Raw genomic sequence first — 22,699 nt, 5'->3', positions numbered from 1 at the left:
GTACAGAACTTGTATTAGTCAAATACCAAGGGGTAAATTCACTAAGAATGATTTGGGTTGGTTCTGACTATTAGATTGTGGAGGATGCACCAGACAACTAGTTGAATTGCAGAATTAACCCCTGAATCTTTATGAAGAATACAAGTTTGCTTTAAAATGTGAATTTGGCATGATGTTGTAGATGGCAGGGCACTCTGGCCAACACGGCTTGCTTCCGGTGCCTGGCGGGATGTACCCTCCTCAGGCTGCAGGGACTGGACTTGATCACCACGACAGCTGGAACCATCGCAGAACTACTCAGGATCACATGTGGATCCCCAGCATGGAGGTTAGAAGAGAACGAGAGAAAACTGCATGTTTTCTGTCTACTAAAATCTAAGCTCTGTTTTAAAACAGAATGAGCTGCCAACATAAACACCATTTTAGGCATCATTGAGACGCTCCCAATGTGAAGACAGTTTTAAACATTAACAACCAATGTTTAAGGCCTTTTAAGGTAACTAATTTTGGCCAAAATCTAAGGTTGCACTGAGTGTCCTTCATGAATTAGGCAAATTGCATTGTGACTCAGAAATTACTGTTTGTCCAAAACGGTCCATAGAACAAATGTTATTTATACATGTAAATATATGTTAAGTACTGAAAATTTATTGCATGTTTATTGTTTGTGCTTATTAGAATATCAAGTAGTTAGTGTAGAAACATGCTGATGCCTCTCATGCAATTCTCATGATCTGTGTGACCTAAAAGGAGTTGCTGCCACGAAGAACCTCTCAAATCAGTCATTTTGAGGTTTTATTTTGGATTTATTTATTTTTGTTTATTGTTTATTATTAGTACTACTACTAGTACTAGTAGTTTTGCAGGCAAAAAAAGTATGAAGTATGAAGCACTGCTCACACAGAAGGCACTTTCAAACCAAGCAGCTTTGTGTCGACCAACAAAACACAAAGTCTTACATGAAACTCATGATGATCGTACAGATTATCGAATTCACTATTGAAATGACTGGATTTTGTTTGCAAAATATCGCCAAACAGTTAAATGTGACAGGACCCTAAAGGGGAGGTTGATTATGATTTCACTTCTTTAACTTTAGTTAGTGTGTAATGTTGCTGTTAGAGCATAAACAATGTCTGCAAAGTTACGACGCTCAAAGTTTAATGCAAAGGGAGATATTTTCTTTTAAAGAATTCGCTGTTTAAGGACTACAACAAATGACTGGTAGGGACTACAACTAGCTTCTTCCTGGGTTAGTGACATCACTAACCCTAAAATTTACATAAATCCTGCCCCAGAGAGCATGCAACAAAGGGGGCGAGGCCATGTTGGGCTGCTTTAGACAAGAGGAAGAGTTGTTGTAGTAGAGTGTTGTTACCTTGCCTTCATTTTACGCCGGACTGTTTCACAAACAAGGGTCAATTCAACGCTGGATTTGCACAAAATTTTAACATGACGGCACATGCTAGTCGATGAGTTGAATCAACTCCACAGCAACTACATAAATGTATCCACTAACCATTTAGAAACGTCCAGTTGCATTCTAAAAGTCGTAACTTCTTCCTGAGTCTCTCCATCAGTGTCCGACTCCGGTTTGAACAATGTAAGGCTGAACAACGTTACTGACACTCGTCATTTTGACTGCGTGAGATTCTCCAGCTTTGTTGTTGTTGAGCAACCGAAGCGCGAGCTGTTAAAGCTCCGCCCTCTTCTGGAAAGCGAGCCATGAGCAGCATCTCATTTGCATTTAAAGGGATAGTTCACCCAAAATGAAAATTTGATGTTTATCTGCTTACCCTCAGGGCATCCAAGATGTAGGTGACTTTGTTTCTTCAGTAGAACACAAATAATGATTTTTAACTCCAACCGTTGCCGTCTGTCAGCCGTATAATGCATGTCAATTGGAATTCCATCTATAGGAGCCAAAAAAACATGCACAGACAAATCCAAATGAAACCCTGCGGCTCGTGACGACACGTTGATGTCATAAAACACGAAACGATCGGTTTGTGCGAGAAAAATCGGTTTGTGTTTTAACTCTAAAACACCACTATGTCCAAACTGCCTTGCGCATCCGGTTAGTGAGGTCAGAAAACGCGTTCTGATGACGGAAGTGATCTCTCGTGCTTTGCTTCAATGAGTGCGAGAGATCACTTCTGTTGTAAGAGCACCTTTTCTGACCTCACTAACCGGATGCACAAGGCAGTTTGGACATAGTGGTATTTTAGAGTTAAAAAATTATATAAATACTGTTTGGTTTCTCGCACAAACCGATCGTTTCATGTTTTATGACATCAGTGTGTTGTCACGAGCCACAGGGTTTCATTTGGATTTGTCTGTGCATGTTTTTTTTGGCTCTTATAGATGGAGTTCCCATTGACATGCATTATACGACTGACAGATGGCAACGGTTGGAGTTAAAAATCATCATTTGTGTTCTACTGAAGAAACAAAGTCACCTACATCTTGGATACGCTGGGGGTAAGCAGATAAACATCAAATTTTCATTTTTGGGTGAACTATCCCTTTAAAGGGACACACACAAGAAAGGCGTGTTTTTGCTCACACCCACTTCAGGGCAAATTTGACATCTTGTAAAAGGGGTAATGTAGGTCCCCTTTAACAGAAGGTACTGTAGCTAAAACAGTTACAGTAACAAGACTGCAGTGCCAGTTTGATTTTGGCTGTCATATTTATCTTCATTAGCATTTATTCATGAATTGTGTGTTTCAGGATGGTGTGGCTCTGCGTGGTGGTCTTTCTCAGCTGATGGAGGAGCAGTTATTACTGCAGCAGCAGCAGATGGAGGATGATCAGCGCTGGTTGGAGCAGGAGGAGAGACTACTGGTATTGATCTCGCTCACCTTCATCTCTTCCATCTCTTCCTTACATTTATCTGCTCATCTTCATTCCCTAACCCTCTTATTCCCTTTTTCCTCTGCTTAGCTGTATTACATGGTCGTTAGTTTTCACTTCTTCCTAAAAACAGTCATGAATCATCATGATGTTTATTTATAGCTGCAGCAATGGTATGATATTCCAAACAGTCATTTTCATGTTTGTTTGGGAATAAGTGTTTCCACCAATTGCGGTTTCCTGCTCTATTTATTTGTAAACGGTTGTGAGTGATTCTCACAATTTCACAACCTCAGCTCTGCAATACGTTTTTTTTATTTTTTTTATTATTTCAAATAATTTGCATTCTTGAAGAGTTGGAGAACGAATTTGAACAAGGAATGAATTAGAACATACTGCACCCTGGGAGTGTTATTGTTGCAGTAATATGTGTGTATATGCATGTTTTTTTCCGCATAAGTTTGTCTGAGAACATTTGTGTGCGTTTGTGGTGTGCCAAGTTTTGGCTTCCAGTCTCCGTCATTTGTATCTTCACTGTGTCATTATGTTCAGTCTGTCTCACAGAAAAAACTCTTGTAGTTTCCTGTACCAACTAAAAAGGGCATTCAGAGCTCCACCACAGCAAACAACATTCATTCTTCTGCTCAAACTATTACTTTTCCTCACAAACAACTTCTGTTTAAATGAAATGTCAGCTCTTTAAAGGAATAGTTCAGTGAAAATTATTTGCTCATCCTCATGTTTTTCTAAACACGTAAACTGTTTTGTCAGTGGAACACAAAAGGAGATATTTTGAAGAATCATGCTGCTCTTTTCCATACAGTGATTCTTTATAGTGTTGCAAGCTACAAAAATGACGACAAATATCATAAATGTCATCTGTATGACTCGTTCACTTTATTCCAAATCCTTTGAAGTCAAACAATAGAATGGGTTGTTTGCACATGACGTCACAGCAGCAGCGCGAATAAGTCTGGAGGGCAGGGAGTGATTTTTCTATATAGGAATCCTATCAAAAACTCAAAATTCATATGTTTTGCGTTGTTCACGATTGCTCAAACCGGTAAAATCGAGAACCCAGAAGGTGTTTATATCGTTTACATAACTTATAACTTATATCGTTTTTTAACTTTAAAAGTTGTCGCGTTTTGCGTTTGCTGATACTGAAATGAATATTGATACCTGCTTACCTTATTTGCTTTTGACTTGGTTAAATATCCACATTCTTCTTGGTATTGTTTGCAGGGAAGAAAATATATTTTATCCCATTGAATGATAATTTGATGTTTTCACTTCAGTTTTGTAGTATTCCGTTCACAATGTTGTTCTGGTTACCATGAGAACAGTGTCACACGCTGCTGCTTCAGCCATCATATGGTAGAAAATGTCCAAATAAATAAATGTTTAACAAGCTGACAGAAGTCGATTCAACAACAAAGACAACACTTTCAAAAACACTCAGCTATGTGATTATTTTATTGAGTGATAGGGAGTGAGTTAAATCAGTGACATTATTAGATTTGATATACGGCGTGTCTCAACCAGCTTCCCTTAGTGTGTTTTTACATGTATAAAAGGCAACAATTGTATTACACCATCCAGTTTTTTCTTTAAACGATGATGTGAACTCCTGTTGCAATTCTCGATTCAGCATAAATGACCTACAATGGCGACATTTTTCACAATCGTGACAGAAAATCAAAATACTCCCCTAACTTCACTAGCAGAAAGGCAGCAGTATATAAACAAACCCAGATTAGAACTGAACGCGCAGCTTCACATTCTCTATATCTACCTCCTCGATGGCAGGAAAGTCTTTCAATTCAGTGGAAAAGTCGCTCATCTTCATAACATAAAGATCACGTCCAACATATACTTTGATTTTCTGTTTATACCTTTCTAAACCAGCACAGAATGGACTTTTCTCCATCTTTTCCATTCCATAATTTTCATTGCTTGCCCTCCACGGGTATTTTGCGCGTCACCAGAACCACGTGATTGCAAACAACCTATTGTGCAATGAACAAGCTAAAATGTAATATTTATCTCCAATAAATTTTCACTCCGGTTACTGAATTACTAGCAGTGTTTCCAATACTCTGTTTTTATGTCAATTTTGAAGTATCGCACCTGAAACGAGTGATGGAAACGTCAAATTTTGGGGAAAAATCTCCGCTAAAACATTTTTACGCTCGCTGAGGTGGTTTTGGACTTGTGTGAAAAAGTTAGCGTGAATAATGGGAGTTGGAAACGAATTTGTCAAATATATTCTGACGTAGCGAACATTAAACCCATGTGACTAATCAGCTCTTTGGTTGGCTGATGGTGTCTGTTGGCTACTAGGTTACAAATACCACCGTCATCCGATGAACTTCGCACCTCATTCGCATTTGTTTTTTTTGTTTTTTTTGTATTTTCTGAATTTTGAAAAGATTCGCTTCACATTTGAATGGAAACCCAGCTATTATGTCAGTAAGTTTGAGCTCAAGAACTGAATCATCCCAACAAAACACTCCGAAGGAATCAGTCTATTGAAAAAAATCTGGCTCAAAAGAATGATTTGTTCATGAATCAGACTGATTTGGAACTCACTGAAGCAGTGTTTCTCAAATAACCAGCTCAGTGGAGTGGAATATTGATATTATAGTATAGTTCATGAGATATATGGACACCTATTATTTGGAGCTTGGCAGCCATTTGTATGGAAAATAACTGCTTAAATTTGTCTTTCGTGTTTCAGCATTAGCAAATAATGACAATTTTGAGATGATCTATTCCTTAGCCTCTGTGCAACCTTTTTTCAAAAAGCTTAGGATGGTTAAAAAGTATTTGCATGCCTATTAAAGCTTTTTTTGATGCTGTGAGTGGATGAATGAGTTTTTGATCCTGGCCGTTTGATACAGGTGCAGTTTTCAGGAATTCCTCAGTAATGAAGGGTTTGGTTGGCACTGAGGCGTGAAACGGGTAAACTCAACCTGACCTGCATCTGCTGAAAGTTAAATTACTGATCACAGGAAGTTTTCATCTCTTCGCAGATGTTAAACGCAAATGTGCATGAGGAATAGTGGGAGAGTAAGAGAGGGAAAGAGAGAAAACACTGAGCTAGGAAATGAGAGAGAGGAGGCGGAGGAGGAGGAGGAGAGCAGAAAAGGGCTTGGCTTCGTTGAGTTGAGGCTCGTCGGCTGTGAGTGAGTCAGTGTGTGTGTTTGATATGTCTCACATTCAGGAGACGAGTCACTCCACACACACACTCTGACTTATCCCACACTCTCACACACACACATTTGCTTAATGGAGATCCACTCCGTGCTCTGCTCCATGCTTAAGAAGCGCCAGGGGAAAACGCTCACAGGAACAGACAGAAGGATGCAGGTCTTTAAATCCTGCTTCGGAAAACTGGTACAGTAAACTTGTAAAAAATGGGAAGGGGAGGGTGCTGTTTCAATATAGCTTGATATGTGCAGATTTTATATGGTTTTTATTTCATCTTTAAGGGATTTTGAGCTGTCATGGATGGTTCTGTTATCAAAGTGCTTGTTTGCTGTAATTGGTTCTGATTCTGATTGGTTTATATGTATTTAGTTTATATGTGGTTTATATATATTCAGTTGATTTATGGATGCATTATCATTGGTCATTTTAAGGAGTAGGAACAGACATACGTTTTGTGAGCAATAAATATGTGATTTATGCTCAGTGATTTAACACATGAGACAGTGTCTTGTTTTGTCAATCACTTTTTCCCATTTTTTTTTTTTTACAGCATCACGTTTTGCCCACAATGAAATCTCTGTGACCACACTTAACTGTATTTTAAACATCAAATGTTTTCTGATTGGCTGTTGCTGTGCCGTACAGCATTATCATTTTCATTGTGGAAATGCAAATTTCTTCTCGCTTCAATCTTGTCGTGTCACTCCAGGTCAGGACGTGATGTGAAGTAGCACAATACATGTGACGGACATGAATTTGTCAAATGAGGTGTCAGGTTTGACCTTCTTTCTTCTCTCTCTCTCTCTCTCTCTCTCTCTCTCTCTCTCTCTCTGTGTGTGTGTGGCAGAAGCCTGATGGGAGAAGTTCCAGAGGCAGCATTGACCGTGATGATGGAAGCCTTCAGGGACCAGTGAGTTTTTTTTTTTTTTTTTTGAAATACACTACCATTCAAAAGTTTGAGGTCAGTAAGATGTTGTTTTTTAAAGAAATTAATACTTTTATTCAGCATGAATGCATTGATGGTTTTCCTTTGAACTTTTTATTAATCAAATCAGAATATTAGAATGATTTATGAAGAATCATGTGACACTGAAGACTTGAGTAATGATAAATCAGCTTTTCCATCATAGGAATAAATTACATTTTAAAATGTATTGAAATAGAAGACATTTTGTAACTGTAATAATATTTCACAATATAGCAGTTTTACTGTATTTTTAATCTGACCCCAAACTTTTGAATGGTAGTTTAAATCTTTGTAAACATAATGAAATACAATGTTATGCAAGTTCATTTAAGGTTAAAGGGATAGTTCACAGAAAAAATGAAAATTCGGTCATTAAACGCATTATTTATTTTTTTACACACATGAATAAAAATGTTAAATTTACTCTTTCCATGCAGCAGCAGTTCATAGTAGTCATGTCTCTCAATCAAAAGTTATTGCGAGAGTTAATCATCTGATCAGGTCATGTTAAATATAGTGGTGTTTCCACTCATGGACATCTGCAGTAAATTATTTTGTATATGGGCGTCAACTCACACTCGCTGTGGGGGAATTCTGTACGTGCACAGGAATTTTACTTAAATTGTTTTCAGTGGGAGACTGAAAGAGGTTGTATGTGAAGATTATGTAACTTGATGATCTACAACCGTGGGCAGTGTTGGGTAGATGACTTACAAACTGTAGTCTGTTACTGATTCACACATTACACATTTTAGGTAATATGATCTGACTAACTTTTAGAGTACTTTTGACCTACTGTAACTCGTTGATCATGTTAAATTGAATAGGGTAGTACTGTACCATATTGAAATATAAATACAAAGAGAAATAAAATATATTCCATTCTTTATATTCGTTTCTTTTTTTTTTTTTTTTTTTTGGTCTCCACTGATCTCAGCGTATCATCATTAAGTTTGCCATAGTTTGTTTTTATAAGCTTTAAGGGTCTGAAATGTCTATCATAGTTGGATATCTATCAAAAAAAAAAAAAAATCAGTGAGATAAATGGGAGACCAAGGACAAGGGCCCTTTTGTGAGGAAACAACCAGAAGTGGACACTCAAGTAACCCAATCTGCTCTGCCCTCCCACTTCTAATGTTAATACAGAACTACCACAGATGTTTACTAGTTTATGAGTGTGTTTCATGCATGTCATGATCTGAATCTAGAAGAGCAGAACTCCACAGCTGCTCTAGAGATTGTTTGTCTGCTGCAGCGATTTTGAATATCTATCCCGTCCCATTGGGCTGTCCTCTTTGATTCTCTGTGGTCTTGGCAGATGTGTGTGTGTGTGTGTGTGTGGTGGCATGCCAGGCATCCAGGCTGCTCCCCACCCAGACCACAACAACACACATGGCACAGTCTGTCTTGGCTCCTGCATATTTTTAACTGTTGTAACTGTGTTTTTTGTTTGCAGACGGGAAACCAGCACATCTACCAACCTATAGGGAAAGCCGGTGAGTTATATTTCAGTTTTGTGTCATGTAATATGTAATTTTAAGTTACACTATCGTTCAACACTAAGTTTGGAGTCAGGAAGATTTTTTTTAAACATTTTGAAAAGTATCTTATGCTCACCAAGGCTGCATGTATTTGTGCAAAAATACAGGAATTTTGTGAAATATCATTATATTACAATTTAAAGTTAAGTTACTTGCTAGAGTTCTATTTTAATATATTAGAATTTATTCCTGCAATGGCAAAGCTGATTCTTTTACCAGACTTCAGTGTCATATGATCCTTCAGAAATCATTTGGTGCTCAAGAAACTTTTCTTATATATATATATATATATATATATATATATATATATATATATATATATATATATATATATATATATATGCTGAAAAAATTATATGTCCTTTTTTTATATATATATATTCAGGTTTGTTTCTTGAATAGAATGTTCAGAATAACAGCATTTGTTTGAAATAGAAATCTATAACATTAAAAATGTCTTTACTGTCATTTTTGATCAAAAATCTGAATAAAAGTATTAATTTCTTTCAAATAGAAAAAAAAATCATATGAATTGTAATGAATGTAATATGAATTTATATGTAATATGTAATGTGAATACTTGTACATAAGTGTTTCTAAGTGCAGATGGTTTATGAATGGCAATGGATTTGTATGAAAATGTAAATCTGGTCCACTTGAAAATGACTTCCATCTGATGTTGTTGCTTTGAAATGCTGCATTTGCATAAAAGTGCAGATTGAGTTCCAGACTGACTGTTTCTTGTCGTCCCCAGAGCACGCAGCTCCTCCTAAAAAGCCTCCCCGGCCAGGAGCTCCCAGCCACCCATCAGGAGTCTCCGGCCTCAACCCTACAGAGAGCTACAACGAAGGCGTGAAGGTACCAGAACTACCGCACGACAAACTCCGATGACAAACTCATGAGCATTGTGCATGTGCAACTTAACTGTAATCACTGCTTGCTGTTTTTAAACCACAAAGTATGAGATTCCTCCAAACACACACTGGGAGGCTGGTAAGATTAGCATCTGTACTTACGGGTCGCCTTCAGGAGCAGCTAGCATGCCAACAGATGCCGTTTGCCAAGCCTCATTAAAATCATCCTTATTCCTGAAAACCCCTTTCACATACACACGCACACAATTGCTCTGCGGGGTCTCTCATAAAAAGATCCCTGCACACCAAGAACCCTAGAGTTTCCATTCCAGCGTGTTTTCCTGATGCTGTGGGTCAGCGTGCAGGGGGTCTCGCAAGCAACAGCAGAAATGCAATGCCGAATGGAAAATATAATTAGAAACAATGCACACAATCTGCTTAGCTGTTTTACAGTTTTTAGGAGCTTTACCTGTGGGTGTGTTTGGTCAGTAAAAAAGAAAATATTTATTTAAGGTCCCGTAATAACACTCAAACCAGCCCGGTTTCTTTCTAGTGTTGATTTTGTGTTGTAATATTGTGAATATTGAAATGCTCATCCTGTATTCTTTTTAACCCTCTGGTGCTTATCGGTCGAAAAATTTTACGTTTTGCTTTTTTAGAATTTTTTTACTTTATCGGAATGGTATGAATCTTATGGTGTGAAAAAGGTTTTGGCACTTGCTATGTGTACACAGAAAAAAATAATGGACATGATTCGAAAAGGTTAAATGATCCTAAAAAAATAGTCACACTTGTGCTCCTCGTGGTCAAAAATAAGCGCATTGGAAATGAATGGGAGACGTATTTCATCGAGTGAAAAATTTTGGTACTACAGCCAAACAAAATCTTACTGAAAGCTCATTTTTAGAGATATCAAGCTCAAATTTAGAACACAACTTGTTTGGATTTATGGCTTTGATTTTCTAACAGTTTTAGAGTAAAATGTGTTTTTGAAAATATATATTTCATATAAAAATTGAAAATTTTAACTTTTCAAAGTTAACTTTTTAAAACTTTTTTCACTTCAGCATTAATTCACCTTGTGTCATCTTTGAAAAGAGATCAAAATCAAGTCTGTGCTCTAAAGCATTCAACAGTTTATGACAGTTTAAGTTGGAAATTTCATTTTCAGGTCTATTCACTCAAAAAGTGAATAAATGGATTTTATAGTACATTCATTTCATTGGGGGAAAAAAAAACCCGACACGTGAAGAGCACCAGAGGGTTAAATGGCTCATAGGCTTTAGTTGTGTCACAATTATGATGTAGCCTACTTCTTTTTGCTATTCGGAGGCATTGCTAAGAGGAACATTCTCATTATAGGAAGCATTTGATTGGACAAAAATTTTAAGTAAAAATCATTTGTCAATATTTTTACCCAGAAAACTGTGAATTTTAAATGTCTATATTTGCTAAAAATGTAGACACAAAACTGTCATTTTGATTTTATCTGGTCTTTAAATGTAAATGTAGTTACATAACTTCACAGCACTTAACTCTAACATTTTCATGAGGTTGGATTAAAAAAAAAAAATGGACTTGCACACGGAATGATGCTGTAACTCCAAGCTATTTTCTCTTTCTTTCGTTGCAGCATGTATAATGTAAAGTTATATTTATTAATCTTTCTTTTTTCTCTCTCTCTGCACACTCTTCTCTTGCTCTGTGCCTCTGCCCTTCTTCTGTTGCACTGTTTTTGCACTGGTAGCCCTGGAGGGTAAGACCACCTGTAGACTCAGTGTTATGTTTCTGTTTGTGTTTATGACCCCTTTAACCAGTTGCTATGTCATTACTCAACCATATCATTTCGAATCATAACTCAATTATCCACTAAACTGAATTACATTGGCTGTGTAGATCACTATGCATGTCCTTTGCTTTTTAAATAAGCTGTGATTTTAATAATGTGCTTGAAATGCAATCTAGTGGAGGCTTTTGATCAATTCTGTTGGGATGGGTGCAGTACAGTTTATCGAGACCACTTGGTTGTTTTAAATCTAAAATGTTTCTTTGTTTTTTAATATATATATATATACAATTATATATTATAATAATTATATATATATATATATATATATATATATATATATATATATATATAAAAACAAGGGTGCGCAGATGGATATCCAATCAGCTCAATATTGTAGGTGGTGATTGGTCTCCAGTAGTTGCTTATGCTGCCATCTAGTGTCAACCATGAAATTTGTACCATAACACATTTCATTATCACATACATCTTGTAACATAGATTCAATAACATAACCTTCATCCAAAACCCTTTGTTTATGTTCATGGCAACATTATATGTTCATACTTGTAAAGAAATAATCTTTATTCATGCATCATTTTAAAACTTGTTGCTTTGTATATTTGTCATTAGATTCAGCCTCAGGAGATCAACCCACCCCCAACAGCTAACTTAGATCGGTCCAACGATAAGGTCTATGAAAATGTGACCGGGCTGGTGAAGGCCGTGATTGAGATGTCCAGTAAAATCCAGCCAGCTCCCCCTGAAGAATATGTGCCCATGGTGAAGGTATGACACAAACTAAGAAATATACTAGATATTTATACTTTAGGGTCACTGAATATGTCCTTTGTTGTCCAGAGAGATTGTCCTCTTGTTGTCATTTATTCACCCGTATTTCACTGGAACACAAAAAAACAGTGCCAACAGGCATCTATGGTGCAGTCAAGTGTCTCGCAACCAGTGTTGTTGTTCTTAACTAAAACTAGAACTAGTTGTTTTTGGTCATTGAAATAAAGCTGAAATAAAATCAAATAAAATATATTAGATAAAACACTTAAAAAGTTTAAAGATATTTTCTATCATTTAGTGTATTATATATCTGTTGGTGAATATAAATGTTCTGCAAAGATCTAAGTTCATGACAAATGGAGTTATTGTCTCCTAAAAGGAAGAACCAATTCTGAACTGCCTGAAATGAGTCGTCAGTAACACCGCTCTCGAACACTATAGTTGTAGCTGAGGCCTGGAAGAGTTTGGTTCGTGTTGTCGACATGTTGAGAATACGCTGTTTTCTGAGCTGTACAAGCAGATCCGCTTTGCTTGCACTTCCAAAGAATGAGGACTCGCGCTCAAATTGATAATGTAAAACCAACACCACCGTTACTGTTTGTATCACTGTGTTTACAAGTGCCGAGAAAGCCTCCGGAGCAGAAATTCAGATATGGTAATGGGCGTTTCGTTTCTGACACGAACTGTAAGTGGTTAACCAGTCACAAGAGACTGGGCCATCTGACTAATCAGAGCAGAGTAGGCTCTCAGAAAACAAACATTTGAAATGTTGACTTGGCAACTAACTGAAATATGTTAAAACTGAAGTACCACAATGACTAAATCTAAAACACAAAATAAATTAAATCAAAATCATAAATATTTTGAGTAATTTTCAGCAATTTCGTCCTACAAAGCTGTCATTTGACTAAAAGACTTTGTATGGACCACTTTTATGTTGGTTTTATGGTGTTATTTTGTCCTTTTTGGAGCTTGACTGCCTGTGGTCACTGTGGGACAATAAATCAATTCTCAATTTGTGATGCAATGATTCTGGATCGATTCTAATATTTTCCGATTGTATCGCGGTTCTCTCTCGAATCGATTCTGAGCTTAGTTTTTAACAGCAGATGGCGCTATGTGCTTTAGAAACAGCCATACTCTGTCTGCATGCTTCCAGTTTGAATGAAAATAATGAAAATAATATCATTTATTACTGCCGTTCCACACCCATAAGACCTTCATTAATCTTCGGAAAGCAAATAAAGACATTTTTGTTGAAATCCGATGGCTCAGTGAGGCCTGCATAGCCAGCAATGACATTTCCTCTCTCTAGATCCATTAATGTACTAAAAACATACTTAAATCAGTTCATGTGAGTACAGTGGTTCAATATTAATATTATAAAGCGGTTACAATATTTTTGGTGCGCCAAAAAAACAAAATAACGACTTATGTAGTGATGGCCGATTTCAAAACACTGCTTCAGGAAGCTTCGGAGCATTATGAATCTTTTGTGTCGAATCAGCGGTTCGGAGCTCCAATGTCACGTGATTTCAGCAGTTTGGCGAGAATCGAGAATCAATTTATTAGTCCAGCCCTAATAAACTGCCATTGCATTGAGTATGTGGGTTTAAACGACATGACAGTTATAAACAGTTAGTAGTATATAGTTAGTTATAGACTGTTAGTAAATAATAGCAGAATTTTAGTCTAATTGAATGGCAGAACTAGTTTTTATAAGATAAGCCATTATATAATTTTTGTACTTTCAAAATTCTCACCATGAAAATGTGTGTTTCAGGAAGTAGGATTAGCACTGAGAACACTGCTGGCCACTGTGGATGAGACAATACCCTTATTACCAGCTCACACGCACAGAGAGGTAAACTCATTCACAAACTAACCATAAACAGTAGGTATTCCTAATGTTCTTCCTGTTAGCATGGCTAACTGTTAGTCTGGTTCTTCCCCTTCAGATCGAAATGGCTCAGAAGCTTCTAAATTCAGACCTGGCTGAGCTGATAAATAAGATGAAGTTGGCCCAGCAGTACGTTATGACCAGCCTGCAGCAGGACTACAAGAAACAGATGCTAACAGCTGCGCATGCACTCGCCGTAGATGCCAAGAACCTGCTTGATGTGATTGACCAGGCCAGGCTGAAGATGTTGGGACAGGCACGGCCCCATTAGCTCCAGCAAACAGACACGATGACGCACGTGACGCCCCAGGAAGCACACCAGCACAGACTTGTACAGTAATGGAGTCTCATGGGCCCCCTTCACTACTCACTGACCCTCACGTTAAGCTGCACGGTAGATCACGGGTACCTTGAGGAGGGCTCTGAACTTATTTAACGGATGAACTGGACCTGAACAGACTCATCACGACCAGATCTCTTCGAGAACATAGTGGGCCGGTGACTGGATGCTGAGAGGGTGATTCTGAATCTGGGAGCCGCTTTGAGCTTTAAACGTCTCTGGAGGATCTTACACTGTATCTAATATGTCTGTGTTTCATTGACAAGCCTGAGCTCCACAGCCAGACCACACAAATCTAGATTCCGCTCCAGTTCTGGTTGTAGAATCGTAGAAGTTGAGCTAGACTCTGTTTTGCACAGTAGAACTTGAGTTGGGACTGGATTCGCAAAATCTGGGTTTGATGAGTCTGGTTTTGCATTGCAGACTCTTACACTTCTCCCTAGGACTGAGAGGGAGAGTGTTGTATATTTGGGCCTTGTGCCACCTAGAGGTAAAATAAAGTTATGACTGAATTAAAAAAAATGAGTGTCGGAGTTATCATGTTTCCTTGTTTGACCTTGTGAAATCACTTGATGAGTGACCCCACCCCCCATAAGCGGCTCCCCTGAACAGGCCCCTTGTCTGTCCAGGACACTTAGAATCGTCCTAATCACCCTTCCACCCTCCCCCTGTGTGTGTGCATTTATATATGTAATGTATGTATATGTTTATATGACCTGGTTCATGATCATGGTTTAATGGATAATAAATAGAGACTATGGGACATTATGTATTTAATGCAGATCATCTGCAGGGCATCTCTGCCTGAATTTTGAGAGACCAATCAGTCTGCTGCTCATGAATATACAGGGGTCTTGCAAAACACATTTACATAAATCTTAATTATGTTGGTACAAAACAGTTTCTGGTCTTCTGGACATTGGTTATACTTTATTAAAGCCAAAAGGGATTTTTTAAAAATAATAATAATGTGCAAAATGTTGCAAAATTTCCATACATATTTTCTTGGTGACTGTCCCATACTCTAAGTATTTTTGGAAACTCAACACTGACCAATTACAGGTGAGGACTGAACAGTGAAACTATAATTTCCTACATCCTTAATCAAAATTCACTTATCAATGCCTATGGAAGCCAGTGTTATTGTTTGCTGAAACTGTTAAAAATAGTTTTCAGTAATTGAAAAAAAAAGCTGAAATAAAGTAAAATATAAATATTAGATGAAAAACTAGACATGTTGCTTTGAATAAGCTTAATTTGAAGTACTAAATTTAAACTAAAACTGAAATACAAATAAATCAGAGCTATATAAAAAATTACAAATTAAAGTAAATCTAATAAAAATGACAAAAGCACACACAATTACTAAAACAAACTGAAAACAGAAAAAAAAGCTAATTCAAAATATAAATGTATGATGGCAGTATGTAAATAATACTAAAACAACACTCATGGAAACAGAATATCTGGTTTAATCAGTAAGAATATAACAACCATCTTAATAATGGAAAAAAACTTTTATTTGTGTAGTTTTTCATTTTAAATCTTTTAAGAAAACTGTCAATTCTGTTTGTTCTTTGTTTGTTTTAAAACAAAATACAATATAGATGGATTTTCATTTATTCAGTTAGTACATACAGACTTAGTTCACCCAAAAATGAAAATTCTGCCATCGTTTACTCACCCTCAAGTAGTTCCAAACCAAATCTGTTTGGTTACTGACATTCTTCCAAACATCTTCCTTTGTGTTCAGCAGAACAAATATTTTCATACAGGTTTTGAACTAATGACAGAATTTTCATTTTTGAGTGAACTATCCCTTTAAATGGTTAGTTCACCCAAAAATGAAAATTCTGGCATTTATTATTTACCCTCATGCCATTCCACACCCGTAAGACCTTCGTTAATCTTCGGAACGCAAGTAAGTAGGCCTACTTATAAGTAAACCGCCAAACTGCTGAAATCACGTGACTTTGGAGCTTCGAACCGCTGATTCGACACAAAAGATTCATAACACTCCGAAGCTTAATGAAGCAGTGTTTTGAAATCGGCCATCACTAAATAAGTCGTTATTTTGTTTTGTTTTTTTGGCGCACCAAAAATATTCTCGTCGCTTTATAATATTAATATTGAACCACTGTACTCACATGAACTGATTTAAATATGTTTTTAGTACATTAATGGATCTTGAGAGAGGAAATGTCATTGCTGGCTATGGAGGCCTCATGGAGCCATCGGATTTCAACAAAAATATCTTAATTTGTGTTCCGAAGATTAGTGAAGGTCTTACGGGTGTGGAACGACATGAGGGTGAGTAATAAATTACATTATTTTCATTTTTGAGTGAACCCTTTAACCCCAAAACATAATACGTAAAATCCAGTAGGGGGCGGTATATGAATAAACTTAATTTCACTGCTGCCCAGATTTTAAAATGAGAGAATATCTAAATGTAAATCGGACATAGAAAAAACATCATTGGAAAATGAATGAGAATATTTTTTTGTAAACATTTAAGACCTTTAAACTGAACATGAAGAGGTTTCATTTTACAGTACAGTAGAAAATTTAAGCATTGCTAAAATCACGCCCCAATGTAATATTAAGCAACCAAAACTGACGTTGAAATGTAGAACGTGAAGCAAAGTTCGCGATACAATCATTAAAGAAATGTTTTTTTTTTAAATACTGAAACTTTTATTTTGAAGACTGGTGTTGCGAGCTTGGGTTGAGTCTCTTATTTTAAAAAAACTCTTCGTCTGTCCTCCATCAGTGACTGTGTCTTCCTGCCGCTAGCTTCACTCGCCACTGAGCGCCTGATTATTTTTACGCCGTCGAGTCTGGCGGTGAAATCCAGGTCATCTCCGCCGGATCACCAGGCAGCGCGGCTCAGGCTTCTGCTCTCCGCGGACACATAGTGCCATTTCCTGATTCCTCTTTGCAGAGGTAAGGAGCTGATATTCTCCTCGTATATGTCTGGTTTTGTGCAGATGGCATCAGATGGGTGCGTAATGGTGCCAGCTGTGCCAGTGGCCCCGCGGATATAGAGAGGAGCGCAGCGGGTTTAGACCGGGGCACGAAAAAAGTTGTTGGGACCCTCTGACTTCATATGCAGCCAGACAACTACAAGCCAATGATAGGGCCGGTGCGCTAGACTGTCATATTTATATACTCAGCCAGATCAAATCATTTTCGGAGGGATATTAGAAGTGGTCGTGCGTTAAAGGAGAACGCAGCCGGTTGTTTTAACGGGACCCTGAATGTAACCCAGTTCTTCATCCAGACATAATAGGGCTCATTTTGGCCCAGACAGCGCGAGCTGTCTTCTTTATCCTGCCATAATTAGCTAATTATCAAATGCTGTTATTATATGATAAATATTATTTTATAATTATTATTATTATTACAAATACGAATTTTAATTAATATTTTGTTAATACCAAAAATAATTAAGCTACTTTTTATAAATACTTGTCCTTTTATTATTTATATTTGTTTAAATATTACATGCTTACATAATAAATTAATACATGGACATGAAATTTTGATTCGAGTTAAAATAATTGTAATATTTTATTTATTTGTAGTTTCGCTTAAAGTTTCTGCTAAGAAAAATAGTGCATTACACATCTGACAGGAAGATCAATAATAGTATATTTTTAATTTATATACTATTAATATTATTATTTGCAATCCAAGTTACATTTTTATGGATATTTAACTACAAGCTTCTAGTTTATATATTAATATAAGCATTATTAGAATATAGAATATATATACTCAGTAAGTCATTTTATTACAGTCATAGTAGCAGTTTTGAGTCACAAGATGAAAGTAGCAGCAATGAATACATAATTGTCCAATGAGAATCCACAGAAGTTTTCTAGTAATAAAATGAGAAATATATTATATTCATATACCATGGTTTTTCTGTCAGATTTAATAATGTATTCATTTAATGTGCAGTAGTTATATTTGGCTTGTCGACTGGGTGGATAGTCATTTTTTTGTCAGATACTCATTTTATATCACATTTGTTCATTTGAGGCTTTGATAGTTACTTACTGATGTCACTTTTGAGCTCCAGAAAGATTGAAAATTATCTTAATGTGTGTATCAAGAAGATTGTGAAATGTTGAAATGACCTCTTAGTAATGTCAGCGATATTCAAAGCAGATAACATCCCATTATCCAAGCTTTATTAATTGGTTGTTAATATTTTATGCATGTGAGACTGAGAAGGGGACTGTGAGTGTGTGTTTGTGCCCTCCCGTCTGCCTGTGTGTGTGTGTGTGTGTGTGTGTGTATCTGTCAGCTGACCCTGTCCAGACTTGGACTGAGTGTGCTGCCAGTGGCTGTCGTGACTAGTGTTCGGCCCAGTTTTAGACTCCACTCTCTGTGTCCTTTCCTGTGCGCTGCAGGTTCTGGCCCAGTTGAGAGACACAGACATGATTGTGTCATACGCTGCCAGATAGAGTCCAACAGAGCGTTTATTGTTGCTTGAAGGCATCTGACGCTTATTTCTCTTCTAACTTCTTGTCTGTGGCATTCAGTCATTGACTCTATGTCCTGCTTGTCTCTAAGGGTCGTTGCCTCATGTTCATTCTGTATTTATGAATGCAAGCTGTTCCTCTGCGTTACCCCTGAATGACGTTTATCGACACAGAAGGACACTTTCCACTCCTGAAAAATGAGCTCGTGTCCCAGCTGTGATGTCATCCGCTCCAGGCAGACAGCGAGGTGTGTCAGAGTGTCGGCTGATGGATCTGCCCTGGCATCGGGCCAAGTGTAACAGTGAGTCGTGGAGGCGCGTGGAGCTCAGGGACTGAAGAATGATAAATCGGTCTGAAGCGTGAGAGAAGCTTAACGGGACTTGCGGTGCATCAGCACCTGTCTGCCTGCACAAAACACACTCTGTTGGCCACGGGTAACAAATAACCCAGCAAACTTGCTGAGTGACCATCACAAGGCAATTTTTTTTTCTTTTCTTTTTTTTTTTAATTCCTTTTTTTTATTATTATTATTATTTCTTGCACTTTTAAATGGTTGATCAATATTTAAAAAAAATTGACAATTTATTATTTATTGACAAGGATTTTTTTTAAATTCCATTTTTTATTTTCTTTTTAAATGTATTATTTTTTCACTTTTAAATGGTTGATCAATATTTTAAAAAATGAGCAATTTATTATTTATTGACAAGGATTTTTTTTAAGGAACGGATGCACAAAATTAATGTAATTTTACAATGCATTATTTTATAATTAAAATATTTTAATACTTATTAATATATAAAACCATTTTAATATTAAATATTATAATATAATTAGAATTGAATTACATATATATTATTGTAAAGATTTTTTTAATATTATAATTTTTTTTAAATATTTCTAATTTAATAAAACTGTTAAATGTAATCATTAACAAACATAATTCAAAATAAATATCAATTTTTCATACTTTAAATTCGAATGTTGATATACTCAAATTCACTTATATGACTGTATTTTTGCATTTTATTTTTAATTTATTTAGACAAAATTGTATAAAATCTTAAAATCAGCCATAATACATTTAAATAATTACCGGCTTATCATTATTTGCCAGAAATGTTCATATTTATTTTGTTGCATGTATAGTGATTTGAGTATTTTTGGTAACATTTCACAAGAAGTTTCATTAGTTAACATGAACTAATAATGAACGGCACTTCTACAGCATTTATTAATCTTTGTTAATGTTAATTTCAACATTTACTACTATATTATTAAAATCAAGAGTTGTATTTGTTAATAATGAACTGCTGTATTTTTATTAACAAACATTAACAAAGATTAACAAAGTAACATATCTATTGCTCATGGATACATTAACTAATGTACGAACCTTATTGTAAAGTGTTACCGGTATTTTGTAGTGGTAAAGCACAGTAAATCGAACGCTATCCTTTTGGTTGTGTGAGTGATTTGAGGCTGAGAGCTGGGACAGCAGCCCACTCCAGACCGGAACACTCACTGCTTGTGGGAAGAAAGCTTCCTGTCTCGCTGAGAGCCGTCTGTCTGACGCGGAGTCATCGTACGCCAAGCTTCCTGTCTTGCTGCGAACCACATCATCTGGCCTCTGGCACTAAAACGTCAGGTGGCATAAGGGCTTTGGGTAGGAGCTGCACACGCTGAACCGGGATCAGCTGTTGTTCTGCAAACCCTGCTGTCTGTCATTATCTGACATGCTGCAGAACTGGACTCAGATCAGTGTAAGAAGGGACACCCAGGAGGATCTTAAAATTACTTGCACCCCCTCAGAACATACTTAGACTGGAGAGGAGACCACGCAGCCAAAAAGAGCGGCTCTCAGGCAGCGATCACAGTTGGACACTTATGGATCCATCCACGGAAAAGGTCACGGCACCTAGGTGTTCGCTGCTTAGTTTCCATCGTTATAAAATACACCCTTGTTATTTTGCATAAATCGGTGCAGTACACATCTATGTTTTAGTAGCAAATCCTCTGTGATTGTCTAGCTGATGTTTTTGCACTTTTTTGGATTCAGATGGACGGTCTCTCGCAGTCCTGAGACCGATCCCTATGGATGATCCCAGAACAGAGGCATATGGCAGAGATGGTCCGATAGGGCTGGGGTCCCTGCTTGGCCTCCTGTGGTGGGAGACAGATGGAGGCATGCCGGGGCATGAGGGGAACTGCAGTCCTGGCGGAGCAGAGATAAAGACACTAACTACCGCACAGCTTGTGTCGCTGCAGAGCTAAACTTGTCTTTTTTTATTTTATATTTGGACTTTTTTTGGCTTTTATCGCTGCAGACAATATCTGCAGTTTGCCCCCTAGTGGCAGTCGCAATGAATTTATTGGCCATGGTGTGCTTATAGAGTGCTGCAGTGATGACATATTTTTGTAGGCCAACCCGGAAGTTGGCATCACTCTGGTTTCTTTGACAAAAGTAGGATTTTTCCATTGGCTTTTGGATCATTGTAAAAAAAAAAAAAAGCTCTGTAGCAAACAAAAGCTGATGATTCTCGCACGTTTTATATCATGATAGTCTTCACAAATTAACAAATGTGATCAATTTTGAAGCCTAAATACAATCAACAGAAGTAAATTTAGACTATAAATGAAATACAACACGAGCACATGACTTCAACACCACTATCACTAGGAATTTCTAAACATTTCCCTGAAAGTTTGAGTTAGAATAGTTTGCAAGAGCGTGATTATAAACACAGTGAGGCTGTGAAAGTGGACTAGTAGATGTTTTCCTGTTCAGAAGTTCATTGTCCCCAACAACTTCTGTAGTCGCATTTAGCCACTTGTTAGCAGCCGCTTTTTTCAAGACAAGTAAAAGCTTCAAAAACATCACAAAATAATTGGTGATTCTCTCATAATTATCCTTTTTTTAATGCCTCAGAAATTCCCATCAGAACTTCTGTGCGAGTCTCTTTATTGGAAAGAAATTATTTCTGGTCTGTAGTGTTACAAATCACCATCTGTCAGAACTCCAGTTTCCATCAAAAACGACAACATAACTGTTTTCCGCAAAATGAGGCTCCTTTTGGCATATTTAGTTGTCACTGTAGTTTGATCAGTTGGAAATGTTTGAAGTCGGGGGAAAAAAAAAAATCAGTCAAGCATTTGCGATTTACGATCAATCATTTGCATCGGTGTTATTATTTAGTGCTTTGTCTATATATTGTATGTGCCTATATTTACCCTTTAATGGAGATTGAGATGTGAGTTAGAATATAAACCCATTGATGCTGAAGTGGGGGTTCGAGTCCTGTCTCTTGTCTCTCTCTAATGCTTCAAAGCTGATCTCTGTTCTGATACAGGACACTGCAGCACTCTGCACCAAGCTCTCTATCTCTCTCTCTCTTGTGCTGCAGCTTGACTTTGACATCAGCTCTTCTAGAGGACATAGCAAACACAAACTTTTAGGCCTCTAATTATTTACAGCATCTTTAGTTGTCTAAAGCACCCTTCACAGATTTGGAAGAAGGTGACCCATCATTTCAACCAAACAAGTCAGGCAGAGCTGCTCTGCTGTCAGTGTCTTTTAGAGGTTATGGCTAAGATCAACCTCAGTGTCAATCAATCAATCAATCAATCAATTTGACTATAATACACTACCACTCAAAAGTTAGGGGACAGTTAGATTTTTCTAATGTTTATATTTGAACAAAAATAAAGACATTGTGAAATATTATTACAATTTAAGATAACACGACAACAATGTACTAAAAAAGGAAAAGTTTTTCCTTTTGATTTTTCCGCTTACAAAACGATCCCCATTCACATGGATTCGCAAAAATGACCAAAAACACAGTGTTATGCTGCCAGGCCAGTAGTTTTTGATGCTGCTTTGTAAAGAAACACTATGCGCCTATAGACTGAACACGTAATATGCATACACACGACGTCAGCGTTTTCACAAATTTG

At 37.0% G+C, this 22,699-nt stretch overlaps 2 protein-coding genes across 16 annotated transcripts in view; both read left to right on the top strand.

The window, feature by feature from the left end:
• Positions 1-14,771, top strand: part of ptk2ab (protein tyrosine kinase 2ab) — a 78,464-nt gene extending 63,693 nt beyond the window's left edge. For 12 of the 15 annotated variants that reach the window (XM_048154298.1, XM_048154290.1, XM_048154285.1 and 9 more), the window contains 9 exons: positions 182-328; positions 2,734-2,847; positions 6,917-6,979; positions 8,493-8,532; positions 9,332-9,435; positions 11,179-11,187; positions 11,851-12,006; positions 13,793-13,873; positions 13,968-14,771. In XM_048154298.1, coding sequence (XP_048010255.1) covers positions 182-328; positions 2,734-2,847; positions 6,917-6,979; positions 8,493-8,532; positions 9,332-9,435; positions 11,179-11,187; positions 11,851-12,006; positions 13,793-13,873; positions 13,968-14,180 — 927 coding nt within the window. In that variant the 3' untranslated portion in view covers positions 14,181-14,771. The remainder of the gene's footprint in view (positions 1-181; positions 329-2,733; positions 2,848-6,916; positions 6,980-8,492; positions 8,533-9,331; positions 9,436-11,178; positions 11,188-11,850; positions 12,007-13,792; positions 13,874-13,967) is intronic. The other 3 variants (XM_048154289.1, XM_048154287.1, XM_048154283.1) reach the window with 1 other exon arrangement.
• Positions 14,772-16,810: 2,039 nt separating this feature from the next.
• The window catches only part of ldlrad4b (low density lipoprotein receptor class A domain containing 4b), a 60,690-nt gene continuing 54,801 nt past the window's right edge, over positions 16,811-22,699 (top strand). Inside the window, exon 1 of the mRNA XM_048211528.1 lies at positions 16,811-17,195. The gene's annotated coding sequence lies outside the window, so the exon portion shown is untranslated. The remainder of the gene's footprint in view (positions 17,196-22,699) is intronic.

This window comes from Megalobrama amblycephala, linkage group LG13 (assembly GCF_018812025.1).
Source record: "Megalobrama amblycephala isolate DHTTF-2021 linkage group LG13, ASM1881202v1, whole genome shotgun sequence".
In the NCBI taxonomy this organism is placed as follows: domain Eukaryota; kingdom Metazoa; phylum Chordata; class Actinopteri; order Cypriniformes; family Xenocyprididae; genus Megalobrama; species Megalobrama amblycephala.
The sequence above is the reverse complement of the archived record's forward strand: the minus strand, read 5'-3'. Positions and strand labels throughout refer to the sequence as shown.